The sequence below is a fragment of the Portunus trituberculatus genome, chromosome 49, assembly GCF_017591435.1.
Source record: "Portunus trituberculatus isolate SZX2019 chromosome 49, ASM1759143v1, whole genome shotgun sequence".
Lineage (NCBI taxonomy): Eukaryota > Metazoa > Arthropoda > Malacostraca > Decapoda > Portunidae > Portunus > Portunus trituberculatus.
The window spans coordinates 7,132,860-7,147,859 of record NC_059303.1 but is presented as its reverse complement, the minus strand read 5'-3'; the positions used below and the strand labels follow the sequence as shown (position 1 = coordinate 7,147,859).

Sequence of the window (15,000 nt, the reverse complement as noted above, 5' to 3'; positions counted from 1 at the left end):
GTAGCGCTCTGAAACTAATGGAGCCGTACTTTATAGTGCTGATAAATTCCCTTTTTTCCCTTTTATCCTATTCTTTTTCTTCTTTTCTCTCCTATTCTCTTCACTGTCACTCTGATATTACTAACCTTTTGACTTCACGTCCTTCTTCTGTGGCGGTTTGAATTGACAGGGTCTTACTTTATAGCACTGATAACCTCCCTTTTCTCGCGTTTTCTATCCTTTCTCTCTTTTTCTATCCTATTCTTTTTACTCTCTCCCTAAGACATTACTAACCTTTACGTCCTCCTTTTGTAGCGCTTTGAGCTGACGTGGTCCTACTTTAAAATACTGATAACTTCCTTTTTTTCCCTTTTTTTCTATACTTTCTCTTTTCTTTCTATCCTATTCTCTTCACTTTAACTTTCTGACGTTACTCATTTTTTAACTTCATGTCTTCTTTCTCCTGTAGCGCCTTGAAACTGACCTACTTTTATAATACTGATAACCTCATTTTCTTTTCTTTTTTCTATCCTTTCTCTTCTTTTCTATCCTATTCTCTTCACTTTCACCCTCTGGCATTTCTAACCTTCTAATTTCACCTCTTCCTTCTGTAGCGCCTTGAAACTGACCTACTTTTATAATACTGATAAACTCCTGATAAACTCATTTTCTTCTCTCTTTTCTCTATCCTTTCTCTTTCTTTCTATCCATTCTCTTCACTTTCACCCTCTGGCATTTCTAACCTTCTAACTTCACCTCTTTCTTCTGTAGCGCCCTGAAACTAACGGAGGCCTTTTATTGTAATGATCTACCTTTATAGTAATGATAAGGTGCATTATTCCTTATTTTCTACCCTCTTCTTTTCTACTCTATTCTCTTCACTTTCATCCTCTGACATTATTAACCTAACCACTTCCTCCTTCCTCCGTAGCGCCCTGAAGCTGACGGGGCCCTTCGTGGTGATGATATACAAGATGATCTCCGGAGACATGTTCACCTTCAGTATCATCTACGGTATCATGCTGGTCGGGTTCTCTCAAGCCTTCTACTTCCTCAACAAACACCCCAAGATGGACAAGGAGAGTAAATATGCCTCTTATCACTCCACCTGGATGGCTCTCTTCCACATGACTCTTGGGGATTATGATGTGAGTGTCTGTGTGTGTGTCTTTGTATGTTTGTGTGTGTGTGTGTGTGTGTTTCTTCGTTTCTTTTATTTAGTCTCTTCTTTCCTCCTTTCTGTTCGGTGTGTGTGTGTGTCTTTTTCTTGTTTTTGTATGTTTCTTGTTTGTTATTATCTCGATTTTGATGTGTGTGTGTGTGTGTGTGTGTGTGTGTGTGTGTGTGTGTGTGTGTGTGTGTGTGTGTGTGTGTGTGTGTGTGTGTGTGTGTGTGTGTGTGTGTGTGTGTGTGTGTGTGTGTGTGTGTTTCTTTCTTTTATTTAGTGTCTTTTCTTTCCTCCTTTTTTCTGTCTTTTTTTCTTCAGTAACTCAATAACTCCAATGACGTTTTCTCCCTCAGATTGTCTTTTGTTCATTTTTCCTTTCATTCTATTCCTGTATTCATGTTTCTCTCTCTTCTATTCTAACTTTTTTATCTTTTCCAACTTCGTCTTCCACACCAATACTTCTCTCTCTCTCTCTCTCTCTCTCTCTCTCTCTCTCTCTCTCTCTCTCTCTCTCTCTCTCTCTCTCTCTCTCTCTCTCTCTCTCTCTCTCTCTCTCATTTATCATTGTACACGCTGTCTCATTCTTTTATATTTCATACGTACATATACAACCTTCAACTCCTCACTCTCTCTTTCTCTCTCTCTCTCCCTCTCTCCCTCCCCAGTACAGCGCGATGGACCAGAATATCTATAGTGGGATGAGCAAGTTTGTGTTCCTCGTGTTCACCATCATGCTGCCCATTATGTTGCTCAATATGCTGATCGCTATGATGGCCAACACATACAGCACCGTCATCTCTATGTCAGAGAAGGAGTGGGTCAAGGCGGTGAGTGTTCCTGTGGCTCTTCTTGACTGGTATTGTTATTTTTGTTGGTGGTTGTGGTGCGGGTGATGTGAGCTCTTTTTTTCTGTGGTGTGATTGTTGTTTTGTTGTGTTGGGGTGGTTTGCGGTGCTCGGAAATTGTCTTAGGAAAAATGGATCATGAAAAAAAGTATTAGTAGCAACTTCATTTAGGGAAAAAAGGGTAATATGCTTAGGTTAGGTTAGGTTAGGTCTAAGACATTACAGAAGTGTCGGGGAGTTGTTTGGCTGTCTGGTGGAGTTTCGCACTGACCTGAATGGCTCGAGTCCTTCCAGTGAAATTGCCGGACCTTGCTTCGTGGTGGATCATGTGATTTCCCCACCCAATAAAACTTCTGTTCTTTTATGCTCCATCAGAGCGCCGCGCAGCCTCACACACACCTGAAAAATTACGTGGGTCCTAAGCCGCCTAAAGTTTGAGGAAATCATCGCTCTACTGGGAAAATTGTACCCCACCGCCAACCGTAGCGTGGAAAGACCAGACTCAATAATGTTTCACAGGAAGCTAATCAACGAATCACTGAGTTAGTGTCGATGCTCAGAAGACTGTCAACTACATGCAGTGTCGGCTGTGTCCTGGACGAGACGTGTGTGGAATGCCTGACGTGAATGTCCAAAATTAGCTTGATGTCCTCGATCTATCTTTGGTCGAGCATAGATCACCTTGAATAATGAAACGGCTGGCGCGATGCTTCAGAGCTTCACAACACCCTGCCGTGGACTCAGACGCTCAAGAATGTGTCACCAATCACCACCACCACCACCACCACCACTACTACTACTACTACTACTACTACTACTACTACTACTACTACTACTACTACTACTACTACTACTACTACTACTACTACTACTACTACTACTACTACTACTACTACTACTACTACTACTACTACTACTACTACTACTACTACTACTACTACTACTACTACTACTACTACTACTACTACTACTACATACTACTACTACTACTACTACTACTACTACTGCTACTGCTACTGCTACTACTACTACCATATATTTCGTTCCAAACTCTCTTTTTTTCCCATCTATCTCACCTTTAATCTCCTCCTCCTCCTCCTCCTCCTCCTGAACCTTTTTTTTTTTACCTTTCGTGGGCGACATTTTTTTCCTTCCCTGGGGCGCAATTTTTTCCCAATCGATAAGTTTTCAATGATGTCTTGGGGAAAAAAGTTTGACGTCCGATAAAAGAATGAGGCCGAAGTTTCCCTCCTCCCCTTCCTCTCTCTCTCTCTCTCTCTCTCTCTCTCTCTCTCTCTCTCTCTCTCTCTCTCTCTCTCTCTCTCTCTCTCTCTTCCCTTCATATTTTTCTTTTCTTTTCATATGTTTTCTCTTTTTTCTTTTGCTATTCTTTCGCCTGTTTTCTTTGTTTCTCCTTTTTTCATATTTTTCTTTTAGATTTTTAATGTATTTTTTCTTCTCTCTCGGTTTTCATTTATATGTATTCTCACTTTTTCTCTTTTATTTTTTTTTTTTTTTTGTTCGCGTATTTCAAGACTAATTTCTATTTTTCCCTGTTTTGTTTTTAATATCTTGTTTTATTCTCACTTTTATGATTTTTAGTTAATCTTTAATATTTTTTCTTCCTTCTGTGGCAATTCTGTGTTTTTATTCCTTTTTTCTTCCTTTTTACTCGCCATGTCTTAATTTTTCATTCATAATAGTTTCCTCTTCTTTATGATTTTCCTCTTTTCTTTTTTTTAATATTTTTGTCTCACTTTTCACTATTTTCCTGTTTCTTCCTCCTTATTTTCTCTCTTTCCACCATCTTTTTTTTTCTTATCCAACCTTTTTGTCTTTATTCTCCCTATTTCTATCCCCATTTTTTCCCTCTGGTGCTCCTTTTTCCCTCACTCTTCCATTTCTCCCCATTGATATTCCGTATACAATGTACATACTTCCGGTTCATACCCAGCGTCACCCCAGCGTCACCCCAGCCCGTCACCTTGCCACCCTTCTCACGTCTCTTGCATACATTTAGCGCTTTAAGGGAGACGGTGTGTTCCGGTGTCACTCTGTATAGGTAGGTAAAGGATCTGTGCCTTTGTCTATCCAGCGTAAAAGATTCATTAAAGCAACGTTAGGTTTTCATGCTACATATACTGGTCTGCATTTCATGGCTTGTTTTTCCCTTACTTTGTTTTATTTTGTTATGTTTTACTGTGTTATTGTTTTGTTCGTTAGTGTCGGATTTATTTCTCTATTTTTTTTTTCTTGACTAGTTTTATTTTCATATTCTTTTACGTTTCCCTGTCTTTTTTTTTCTCTCTTGTTTTTCTCTCTCTTCGGATTTTTTTTTTTTTTTTCATCTGTTAGTTTAATTGCTTTCATTTTTGCTGTTTTTTTTTCGTCATGATTTCTTTTGTTTCTTTTTTTTTCACTGCGGTATGAAATATTTACCACACTGGAACACGGCGCTAATCTTCACATGCATCTAAAAGAAAGAACGATAGAAAAAGAAAAGGAAGCTGTAATTATAAGGTCTACGTATTTTGCCCAGTCTTTCACGTGTCTCTACCTGAATGGGTTAAAGTTGTATTTACCGCACTGAAACACGATGCTAATCTTCACATACATCTAAAGAAAGGACGATAAATAAAAAATAAAGGAAAGGTGATATTATAAGGTCTTCATATTCTTCCCAGTTTCTCATTTCATCTGAATTGGTCAAAGTTAAGGTTCGTTTTAGTTCCGGTATCCACCACACCCGATATATCTTCACACGCATCTAAAGGAGAGAACGAGAGAAAAGGAAAAAGGAAGCCGATATTACAAGGTCTACATATTTTGCCCACTTTCTGCTGTGTCTGTATCTGTATCGGTGTCAGCAGCAACTCACTGTACTGAGAAACAACGGTGCAAATATTCACAATCCTCGTAAAAAAAGAAATAAATAAAGAAATAAAGGAAGGATAAATTTTCCAGTATCCAGATGCAATGAAACGAAAGAAACAAATACCACATAATACTTTACGCCTGAGAAACTATGAATGGCTTTACGTGAAAAGATTGAAAGGAAAAGGAAAAATGGAAAAGAAATGCAAAGATGTCATGTTTAATGCACTTGAAAATAAGATCTTCGTTATAACAATTACTGGAAGGTCTAAAACTATTCGCTTGTCAATAAGAAAAGAAATAAAAGAAAATATCCTAAGAGATTCTGGCTTTTTGGATTTCTCGAGATCTTAAATAAAAATAGGGAAAAAATGTAGAGGAAGGAATATTTGTATTTGTAGATTTTGAGGCGACAAGGAGGAGGAGGAGGAAGAGGAGGAAAGGAGGAAGAGGAGGAGGAGGAGGAGGAGGAGGAGGAGGAAGAAGAAGATGGAGTGGAGACAAAAGAGATATGATAAATGTAAATGTATATGTGAATGTTTGGGAGTGAAGTAAATAATGGAAAGAACCACGAAGAAACATAAAGAAAGCATAAGGAAAGGATGTACTGGGAGGGAATAGTTTGGAGAGAGAGAGAGAGAGAGAGAGAGAGAGAGAGAGAGAGAGAGAGAGAGAGAGAGAGAGAGAGAGAGAGAGAGAGAGAGAGAGAGAGAGAGGGGTGTCAACTCGTAACATCCACCATCCCATTCAGTAGTTATTGGTACTGATTCATCTGTCAAGAGTAATAAGATGACGTTCCTTTCTCGTTGTTTTAACGGAACAGAGAAGTTGTCAGCTGAAGTGTGTGTTTCCTGTGGCTTCAAAAAGCGCCCATGAGCAGAATTGGAGCAACTGTTGAGACACCAGGGACTGCAGCAACTGTGATGCTGGAATTCACACTTTTGGCCGCACGAAGGATTTTTAATACATTTCGGAATCTGTTCCGTCATGGCAAGAGCCAGGGTGGCGCCCGAGTGGCAGCCCATATAGCTCAGGAGGACCCTAAGAAGGACCTCTCCTCGGTGGAGAGCAAGAAGCCCTTCTTGCTACTGCAGAGGCAGGAAGTCCAACAGGAGCCTTGGAAGAATGGAGCCTTGGTGCCGTAACTGGAGCCTTGGAAGATTGGAACCTTGTGCCTTAACTGGAGCCTTGGAAGATTGGACCCTTGGTGCCTTAACTGGAGCCTTGGAAGATTGGAACCTTGGTGCCTTAACTGGAGCCTTGGAAGATTGGAACCTTGGTGCCTTAACTGGAGCCTTGGAAGATTGGATCCTTGGTGCCTTAACTGGAGCCTTGGAAGATTGGTGCCTTAACTGGAGCCTTGGAAGATTGGACACTTGGAAGATTGGAACCTTGGTGCCTTAACTGGAGCCTTGGAAGATTGGAACCTTGGTGCCTTAACTGGAGCCTTGGAAGATTGGAACCTTGGTGCCTTAACTGGAGCCTTGGAAGATTGGAACCTTGGTGCCTTAACTGGAACCTTGGAAGATTGGAACCTTGGTGCCTTAACTGGAGCCTTGGAAGATTGGATTGGAACCTTGGTGCCTTAACTGGAGCCTTGGAAGATTGGAACCTTGGTGCCTTAACTGGAGCCTTGGAAGATTGGAACCTTGGTGCCTTAACTGGAGCCTTGGAAGATTGGACCCTTGGTGCCTTAACTGGAGCCTTGGAAGATTGGAACCTTGGTGCCTTAACTGGAGCCTTGGAAGATTGGAACCTTGGTGCCTTAACTGGAGCCTTGGAAGATTGGAACCTTGGTGCCTTAACTGGAGCCTTGGAAGATTGGAACCTTGGTGCCTTAACTGGAGCCTTGGAAGATTGGAAGCCTTAACTGGAGCCTTGGAAGATTGGAACCTTGGTGCCTTAACTGGAGCCTTGGAAGATTGGAACCTTGGTGCCTTAACTGGAGCCTTGGAAGATTGGGCACTTAGAAGATTGGATCCTTGGTGCCTTAACTGGAGCCTTGGAAGATTGGAACCTTGGTGCCTTAACTGGAGCCTTGGAAGATTGGAACCTTGGTGCCTTAACTGGAGCCTTGGAAGATTGGAACCTTGGTGCCTTAACTGGAGCCTTGGAAGATTGGAACCTTGGTGCCTTAACTGGAGCCTTGGAAGATTGGAACCTTGGTGCCTTAACTGGAGCCTTGGAAGATTGGAACCTTGGTGCCTTAACTGCCTTGGAACCTTGGTGCCTTAACTGGAGCCTTGGAAGATTGGAACCTTGGTGCCTTAACTGGAGCCTTGGAAGATTGGAACCTTGGTGCCTTAACTGGAGCCTTGGAAGATTGGAACCTTGGTGCCTTAACTGGAGCCTTGGAAGATTGGAACCTTGGTGCCTTAACTGGAGCCTTGGAAGATTGGATCCTTGGTGCCTTAACTGGAGCCTTGGAAGATTGGAACCTTGGTGCCTTAACTGGAGCCTTGGAAGACTTAGAAGATTGGATCCTTGGTGCCTTAACTGGAGCCTTGGAAGATTGGAACCTTGGTGCCTTAACTGGAGCCTTGGAAGATTGGAACCTTGGTGCCTTAACTGGAGCCTTGGAAGATTGGAACCTTGGTGCCTTAACTGGATTGCCTTGGAAGATTGGAACCTTGGTGCCTTAACTGGAGCCTTGGAAGATTGGAACCTTGGTGCCTTAACTGGAGCCTTGGAAGATTGGAACCTTGGTGCCTTAACTGGAGCCTTGGAAGATTGGAACCTTGGTGCCTTAACTGGAGCCTTGGAAGATTGGAACCTTGGTGCCTTAACTGGAGCCTTGGAAGATTGGACCTTGGTGCCTTAACTGGAGCCTTGGAAGATTGGAATTGGAACCTTGGTGCCTTAACTGGAGCCTTGGAAGATTGGAACCTTGGTGCCTTAACTGGAGCCTTGGAAGATTGGAACCTTGGTGCCTTAACTGGAGCCTTGGAAGATTGGAACCTTGGTGCCTTAACTGGAGCCTTGGAAGATTGGAACCTTGGTGCCTTAACTGGAGCCTTGGAAGATTGGAACCTTGGTGCCTTAACTGGAGCCTTGGAAGATTGGACCTTGGTGCCTTAACTGGAGCCTTGGAAGATTGGAACCTTGGTGCCTTAACTGGAGCCTTGGAAGATTGGAACCTTGGTGCCTTAACTGGAGCCTTGGAAGATTGGAACCTTGGTGCCTTAACTGGAGCCTTGGAAGATTGGAACCTTGGTGCCTTAACTGGAGCCTTGGAAGATTGGATCCTTGGTGCCTTAACTGGAGCCTTGGAAGATTGGAACCTTGGTGCCTTAACTGGAGCCTTGGAAGATTGGAACCTTGGTGCCTTAACTGGAGCCTTGGAAGATTGGAACCTTGGTGCCTTAACTGGAGCCTTGGAAGATTGGACACTTGGAAGATTGGAACCTTGGTGCCTTAACTGGAGCCTTGGAAGATTGGAACCTTGGTGCCTTAACTGGAGCCTTGGAATTGGACTTGGAAGATTGGACCTTGGTGCCTTAACTGGAGCCTTGGAAGATTGGAACCTTGGTGCCTTAACTGGAGCCTTGGAAGATTGGAACCTTGGTGCCTTAACTGGAGCCTTGGAAGATTGGAACCTTGGTGCCTTAACTGGAGCCTTGGAAGATTGGAACCTTGGTGCCTTAACTGGAGCCTTGGAAGATTGGAACCTTGGTGCCTTAACTGGAGCCTTGGAAGATTGGAACCTTGGTGCCTTAACTGGAGCCTTGGAAGATTGGAACCTTGGTGCCTTAACTGGAGCCTTGGAAGATTGGAACCTTGGTGCCTTAACTGGAGCCTTGGAAGATTGGAACCTTGGTGCCTTAACTGGAACCTTGGAAGATTGGAGCCTTGGTGCCTTAACTGGAGCCTTGGAAGATTGGAACCTTGGTGCCTTAACTGGAGCCTTGGAAGATTGGAACCTTGGTGCCTTAACTGGATTGGCCTTGGAAGATTGGATTGGACCTTGGTGCCTTAACTGGAGCCTTGGAAGCCTTAACTGGAGCCTTGGAAGATTGGAACCTTGGTGCCTTAACTGGAGCCTTGGAAGATTGGAACCTTGGTGCCTTAACTGGAGCCTTGGAAGATTGGACCTTGGTGCCTTAACTGGAGCCTTGGAAGATTGGAACCTTGGTGCCTTAACTGGAGCCTTGGAAGATTGGAACCTTGGTGCCTTAACTGGAGCCTTGGAAGATTGGAACCTTGGTGCCTTAACTGGAGCCTTGGAAGATTGGAACCTTGGTGCCTTAACTGGAGCCTTGGAAGATTGGAACCTTGGTGCCTTAACTGGAGCCTTGGAAGATTGGAACCTTGGTGCCTTAACTGCCTTGGAAGATTGGAACTGGACTGGCCTTGGAAGATTGGAACCTTGGTGCCTTAACTGGAGCCTTGGAAGATTGGAACCTTGGTGCCTTAACTGGAGCCTTGGAAGATTGGAACCTTGGTGCCTTAACTGGAGCCTTGGAAGATTGGAACCTTGGTGCCTTAACTGGAGCCTTGGAAGATTGGAACCTTGGTGCCTTAACTGGAGCCTTGGAAGATTGGCCTTGGAAGATTGGAACCTTGGTGCCTTAACTGGAGCCTTGGAAGATTGGAACCTTGGTGCCTTAACTGGAGCCTTGGAAGATTGGAACCTTGGTGCCTTAACTGGAGCCTTGGAAGATTGGAACCTTGGTGCCTTAACTGGAGCCTTGGAAGATTGGAACCTTGGTGCCTTAACTGGAGCCTTGGAAGATTGGAACCTTGGTGCCTTAACTGGAGCCTTGGAAGATTGGAACCTTGGTGCCTTAACTGGAGCCTTGGAAGATTGGAACCTTGGTGCCTTAACTGGAGCCTTGGAAGATTGGAACCTTGGTGCCTTAACTGGAGCCTTGGAAGATTGGATTGGACCTTGGTGCCTTAACTGGAGCCTTGGAAGATTGGATCCTTGGTGCCTTAACTGGAGCCTTGGAAGATTGGAACCTTGGTGCCTTAACTGGAGCCTTGGAAGATTGGAACCTTGGTGCCTTAACTGGAGCCTTGGAAGATTGGATCCTTGGTGCCTTAACTGGAGCCTTGGAAGATTGGCCTTAACTGGAGCCTTGGAAGATTGGAACCTTGGTGCCTTAACTGGAGCCTTGGAAGATTGGACACTTGGAAAATTGGACCCTTGGTGTCTTAACTGGAGCCTTGGAAGATTGGAACCTTGGTGTCTTAACTGGAGCCTTGGAAGATTGGAACCTTGGTGCCTTAACTGGAGCCTTGGAAGATTGGAACCTTGGTGCCTTAACTGGAGCCTTGGAAGATTGGAACCTTGGTGCCTTAACTGGAGCCTTGGAAGATTGGAACCTTGGTGCCTTAACTGGAGCCTTGGAAGATTGGAACCTTGGTGCCTTAACTGGAGCCTTGGAATTGGACCCTTGGTCTTAACTGGAGCCTTGGAAGATTGGAACCTTGGTGCTTAACTGGAGCCTTGGAAGATTGGAACCTTGGTGCCTTAACTGGAGCCTTGGAAGAATGAAGCTTAGGACATTTGGAGCTCCTTAGCTCTCTACTCTGAAATTTTATCTTGTTTTCTCTTATTTCTCTTTCGTTTTGTTCATCATTTTTGTTTTAGTTTTTCTTTTCCAAGCTTTTTTTTTCTTTCTTTTCTTTTTCTTTGTCAATTGTAATCTGTCCACTTAATATCTTGCCCATCATTGCTGTGTCCTCTTTATTTATTGCAGTTTTACATTTTCTTTTCACTCACTTTAATCTTCAGTCACTCATTGGATTGTCCTTGTATTCCCACAACTGACATCCTTCTTTACCTGAAGCTCTGACCATTTCACACACTTCACCTTAGTAATCCTACTCATGTCATCGTAATTCCTGCCCTACTTTTCATGTCATCTTCTTCTCCTCCTATCCACGTTCTATGTCATCTTACTCCTTAAGTCTTCAAGATATGTTCAGGGAAGGCAGAGGAAAATGTCTATTCTTGCTGTGAAAGTGAGGAGAGAGATGGGGTGGTTTTGTACTGTACTAGTAAAGGGGAAATAGTTGTAAAGCGAGAGAGAGAGAGAGAGAGAGAGAGAGAGAGAGAGAGAGAGAGAGAGAGAGAGAGAGAGAGAGAGAGCTGTGGCGGCACCGAGAATGATATTGGAGGTAACTAAAACAAAAGACATGCCGTTTATTTTTGACATTTGATAAGTGTTTTTGTTTCATGTTGGTGTCGTTGGATCTTTCTCTCGTGTTTGCTCTTTCAGTACTCTCCTTTTGTGGCATTTTTTCACTTGCTAAAGATTAAACTATTTTTTTTTTCTTAGTAGCTGAAGTAAACACGAGAATTTTCATACGTGTTTGAGATTTTAATCCTTTCAATTCTTAGACGCAGTTTTTACTTTGATTTTTAGGTATGATTAGACGTTTTTATTTGCAACAGGATGAGTCTATGGATGTCAAAAGATTAATGGCCAGAATCTTCACTATTTTAATTCCCATATGAGTTTGTGAAACCGTATAAAATCACTAAGTAGTAAGAAGAAAACTATGAAAAAGTATCATGGTACTGAAGGTGGTTAAGCTTCCTGTTATTCTAGTCATTATTCATTGTTAGCTGGAGATTTTTTTTTCTTTTTTAATGTTCAATGTCTTTAAGAACGTGAGGCATTACTTGATGTTAAATAATTCATTCTTAAACTTTGTATTCTCCACTGTAGATTACATTTATTTTTCTCCTTTTAAAAATACTTAGTCTTGAGCTGAAGATTCATAAGAAGTTTGAATATTTAAAACCCTAAGAACAAACACGACATTTCCTCGACATTTCTTATCTTTAGAATACATTTTTGATAGCGAATGAATCACTTTGGGATTTTAGAAGTTTTTTTTTATTTTATGCCTATTATTTTTCTCCTCTTTTCTTCCTCGTGTTATTCACACTGTTAGTAATCACATTTTAGAAGTTCCCCTGATAAGCCGCGGCATCAAGTACGTAAGCTTGTAACTCCATAAAGCTTTCCCTTTGCAACTGAATATTTTTTACGTTGATTTACGTAACCCCTACCTTTCGTAACATATTCCCCTGCTATCCATTCAAAACTCTCTCAAGTTGTGTGGTAATCGAGTTTGTAGAGAATTTTTTTTTCCAGACATTTTTCATGAGTTGGAAAAATGTGAAACCCTTCGCGTCTGTTTCTTCGTCTAAGGTTTTGCTTATTAAGTTTTGTTAAAAAGGGTTCATTACATTAAGAGAGAGAGAGAGAGAGAGAGAGAGAGAGAGAGAGAGAGAGAGAGAGAGAGAGAGAGAGAGAGAGAGAGAGAGGAAAGATAGAGATAGTATAAACAATTTTGTCTCGTAGATCGCTCATTTTACATAATTATTATTGTCCCTTTTTGCAATTAATCTTATTTTTGTGTCTTTATATATTATCAAAAAAAGAACAATGAAAATACTCTAATTTTTATTTTTAAAGTGTTGTCATCGAGAGAGAGAGAGAGAGAGAGAGAGAGAGAGAGAGAGAAGGAATATGAAAACCAATCCGGTCTCGTACTATCCTCCTACTTTTTCATTATTTACCGAGCAATTTTAATGATCAGTTTGAGAAGACGCTTTAATATTCATTTCTTTCTTTTTTCCAGTAACACCAAAGCAAAGATTAATAAAATAGTAACTGGGCATTGCAATCAGTGAGTGACAACACATTTCAATCTTCCTGTTGCTAGATTCGTCCCAAAAAAAATTCTCATTCAAAAATAATGATGCTGGAAAGAGGCTGGGAGAGGCTGAGAGAGTACGAGGGACCCTGTAAGATGAAGGGAGAATCTGGAAAGAGGCCGTGGTGCTAAAGGAAAAAGATAGAAAGGGGATGGGATGCTGGGAGAGGCTGTAGGATATTGATGTGAGATAGGGAAAGGATGGGAACTTGAGCGAGAGTGAGAGAAATGTTGGAAGAAAGACGGAGAGGTTAGAAGCTGCAGAATTAGACTGGGAGAGAGTGGGAAAGACTAGGAAAGACTGAAGAAGACTGGGAAAAGCTGGAAAAGACTGGGGAAAACTGGAAAAGACTGGAAAACTGGGAGAGACTAGAAAAGACTAAGAAAGGCTGGAAAAGACTGAAGAAAGCTGGGAAAGACTGGGAAGACTAGAAAACACCGGGAAAGACTGGGGAAGACTGGAAAAGACTATGAAACACTGGAAAAGACTGGGGAAGACTGGAAAACACTGGGGAAGACTGGAGAAGACTAGAAGACACTGAAAGATACAAGAAAAGACTGAGAGACACTATGAGAGAGACTGAGAGAAGCTTGAGTATGTAGTTAGTGAGACTGTTTAAGACTGAGGAAGGGCTGGAAGAGACGAGTGTAAGCTGAATGAAAATGAAAGGAAACTGAGACGAACATTGGGAGAAATACCGAGAGAAGAGGAAAGTCTAATGAAGGAGCGGTGGGAGATTGAATTGCTGTTTTTGAAATGTCGAGAGCAAACTTATTGTCCCCTTTCTCTCCTTCTCTCTCTCTCTCAGTTTATCCTACATGTTTTCCTTTGTCGAGAGAGAAAAACAAGATAGAAAGGAAGAAGTGAACAAATGGGGAGAAATATTAGATGAAACTGATGTATATATTCTCTACCTATCTATTTGTTTATCTATTTCTATCTCTCTCTCTCTCTCTCGTATTCAAAAGTAAGATAACTATTAAATTAAATTAAGCTGAATACATTTAATCAAAGTTTGGTAGGAGAAGAAAAAATGGAAGGATTGAAAGAAAACACTAAACTATTACCAGTAACTTGTTTGCTTCATTTTTGACAATTTTTTCCATTGAAGTTTGAATTTTAGTAATGTTAGTTTGATTATTCATTTCGTGGCGTGGTGAGATAAGAGAGAGAGAGAGAGAGAGAGAGAGAGAGAGAGAGAGAGAGAATGTGTGATTGGTGTTGTCATCTTCCTTTCACTTATCTGCATTAGAGATAAGCTCCTCCTCCTCCTCCTCCTCCTCCTCCTCCTCCTCCTCCTCCTCCTCCTCCTCCTCCTCCTCCTCCTCCTCCTCCTCCTCCTCCTCCTCCTCCTCCTCCTCCTCCTCCTTCTCCTCCTCGTCCTTCCATAATGGATCTCGTAGAATTTGTAAGGGATATTAATATGATTTTGCACTCATGAAAAAAATGAGATGGAAATTTAATAGAGAGAGAGAGAGAGAGAGAGAGAGAGAGAGAGAGAGAGAGAGAGAGAGAGAGAGAGCTCCCGTGCAAAACAAGATTAAAAAGGTAAATATGAATAACCGTAATCTTATTCTTCTTTTTCCGTGTGTTTTATCTCCTTTTCAGCGAGGGGTCTAGGAAAACAGAAAGTGAAAAACAATTCAAGATAGAAGTTGGTAAGAGGACGAGGAGACATAAATAATGGAAAGGAAAGAATAGGAGACTAAAAGACAAATCCTTTCCTGGGAGAATTCGTGATAGAAATACGAGAATGTTACGTGGAAGAGAAGGAAAATATAGGAAAAACAGTGGAGTACCATAGGAAAAAATGTAGAAAAAGATGATGAAGTAGGGAAAGAAAATGGGAAATGAAAAAGAAAGTTATAAGGAAAAAGAGTTACGGGAAATGATAAAGTAACAGTGAAATAGGAGAAGGGGACTTAAAAGAAAATGAGAAAATAGAAGATAAAAAATAAGGAAGGAAATTAAAGGGAAAAATATGAAAATTTAACCAAAACATATGAAAAAAAAGAATAAATAAATAAAAGAAACAGTAGAGACGAACAAATAAACCATGTCTAAAAAGTCAGAACAAAAACGAATAAGGAATTAAAGATAAGAAATAAACAATATGGAAAGAAAATAAAGAGAATCAGTGAGGACGCCCAAACACGATCCAAGGTTTCTAAGAATTCTGATCTGCTTACAAAGGGGCTGAGGACAATGCCATAATCATCAATCTAATTACCTCCATCATAAGCTTTGTGTGTGATGGCGGCAGAGGCGGCGACGGAGACGATGGTGGTGGTGGCAGTGGTGATAGTTGTGGCGGTGGTGGTTGCGCTAGTGGTAATGTAATAAGGTGTGATGTAATGAGGTGTGTGTGTGTGTGTGTGTGTGTGTGTGTGTGTGTGTGTGTGTGTGTGTGTGTGTGTGTGATGATACTAAAGGAAACTACATAGATTGAAAGTACGTGG

General features: G+C 41.8%; 1 protein-coding gene across 1 annotated transcript in view; it reads left to right on the top strand.

The window, feature by feature from the left end:
- Positions 1-15,000, top strand: part of LOC123499390 — a 64,739-nt gene that overhangs the window by 40,082 nt on the left and 9,657 nt on the right. The window contains 2 exon segments of the mRNA XM_045247329.1: positions 911-1,127; positions 1,813-1,974. Coding sequence (XP_045103264.1) covers positions 911-1,127; positions 1,813-1,974 — 379 coding nt within the window.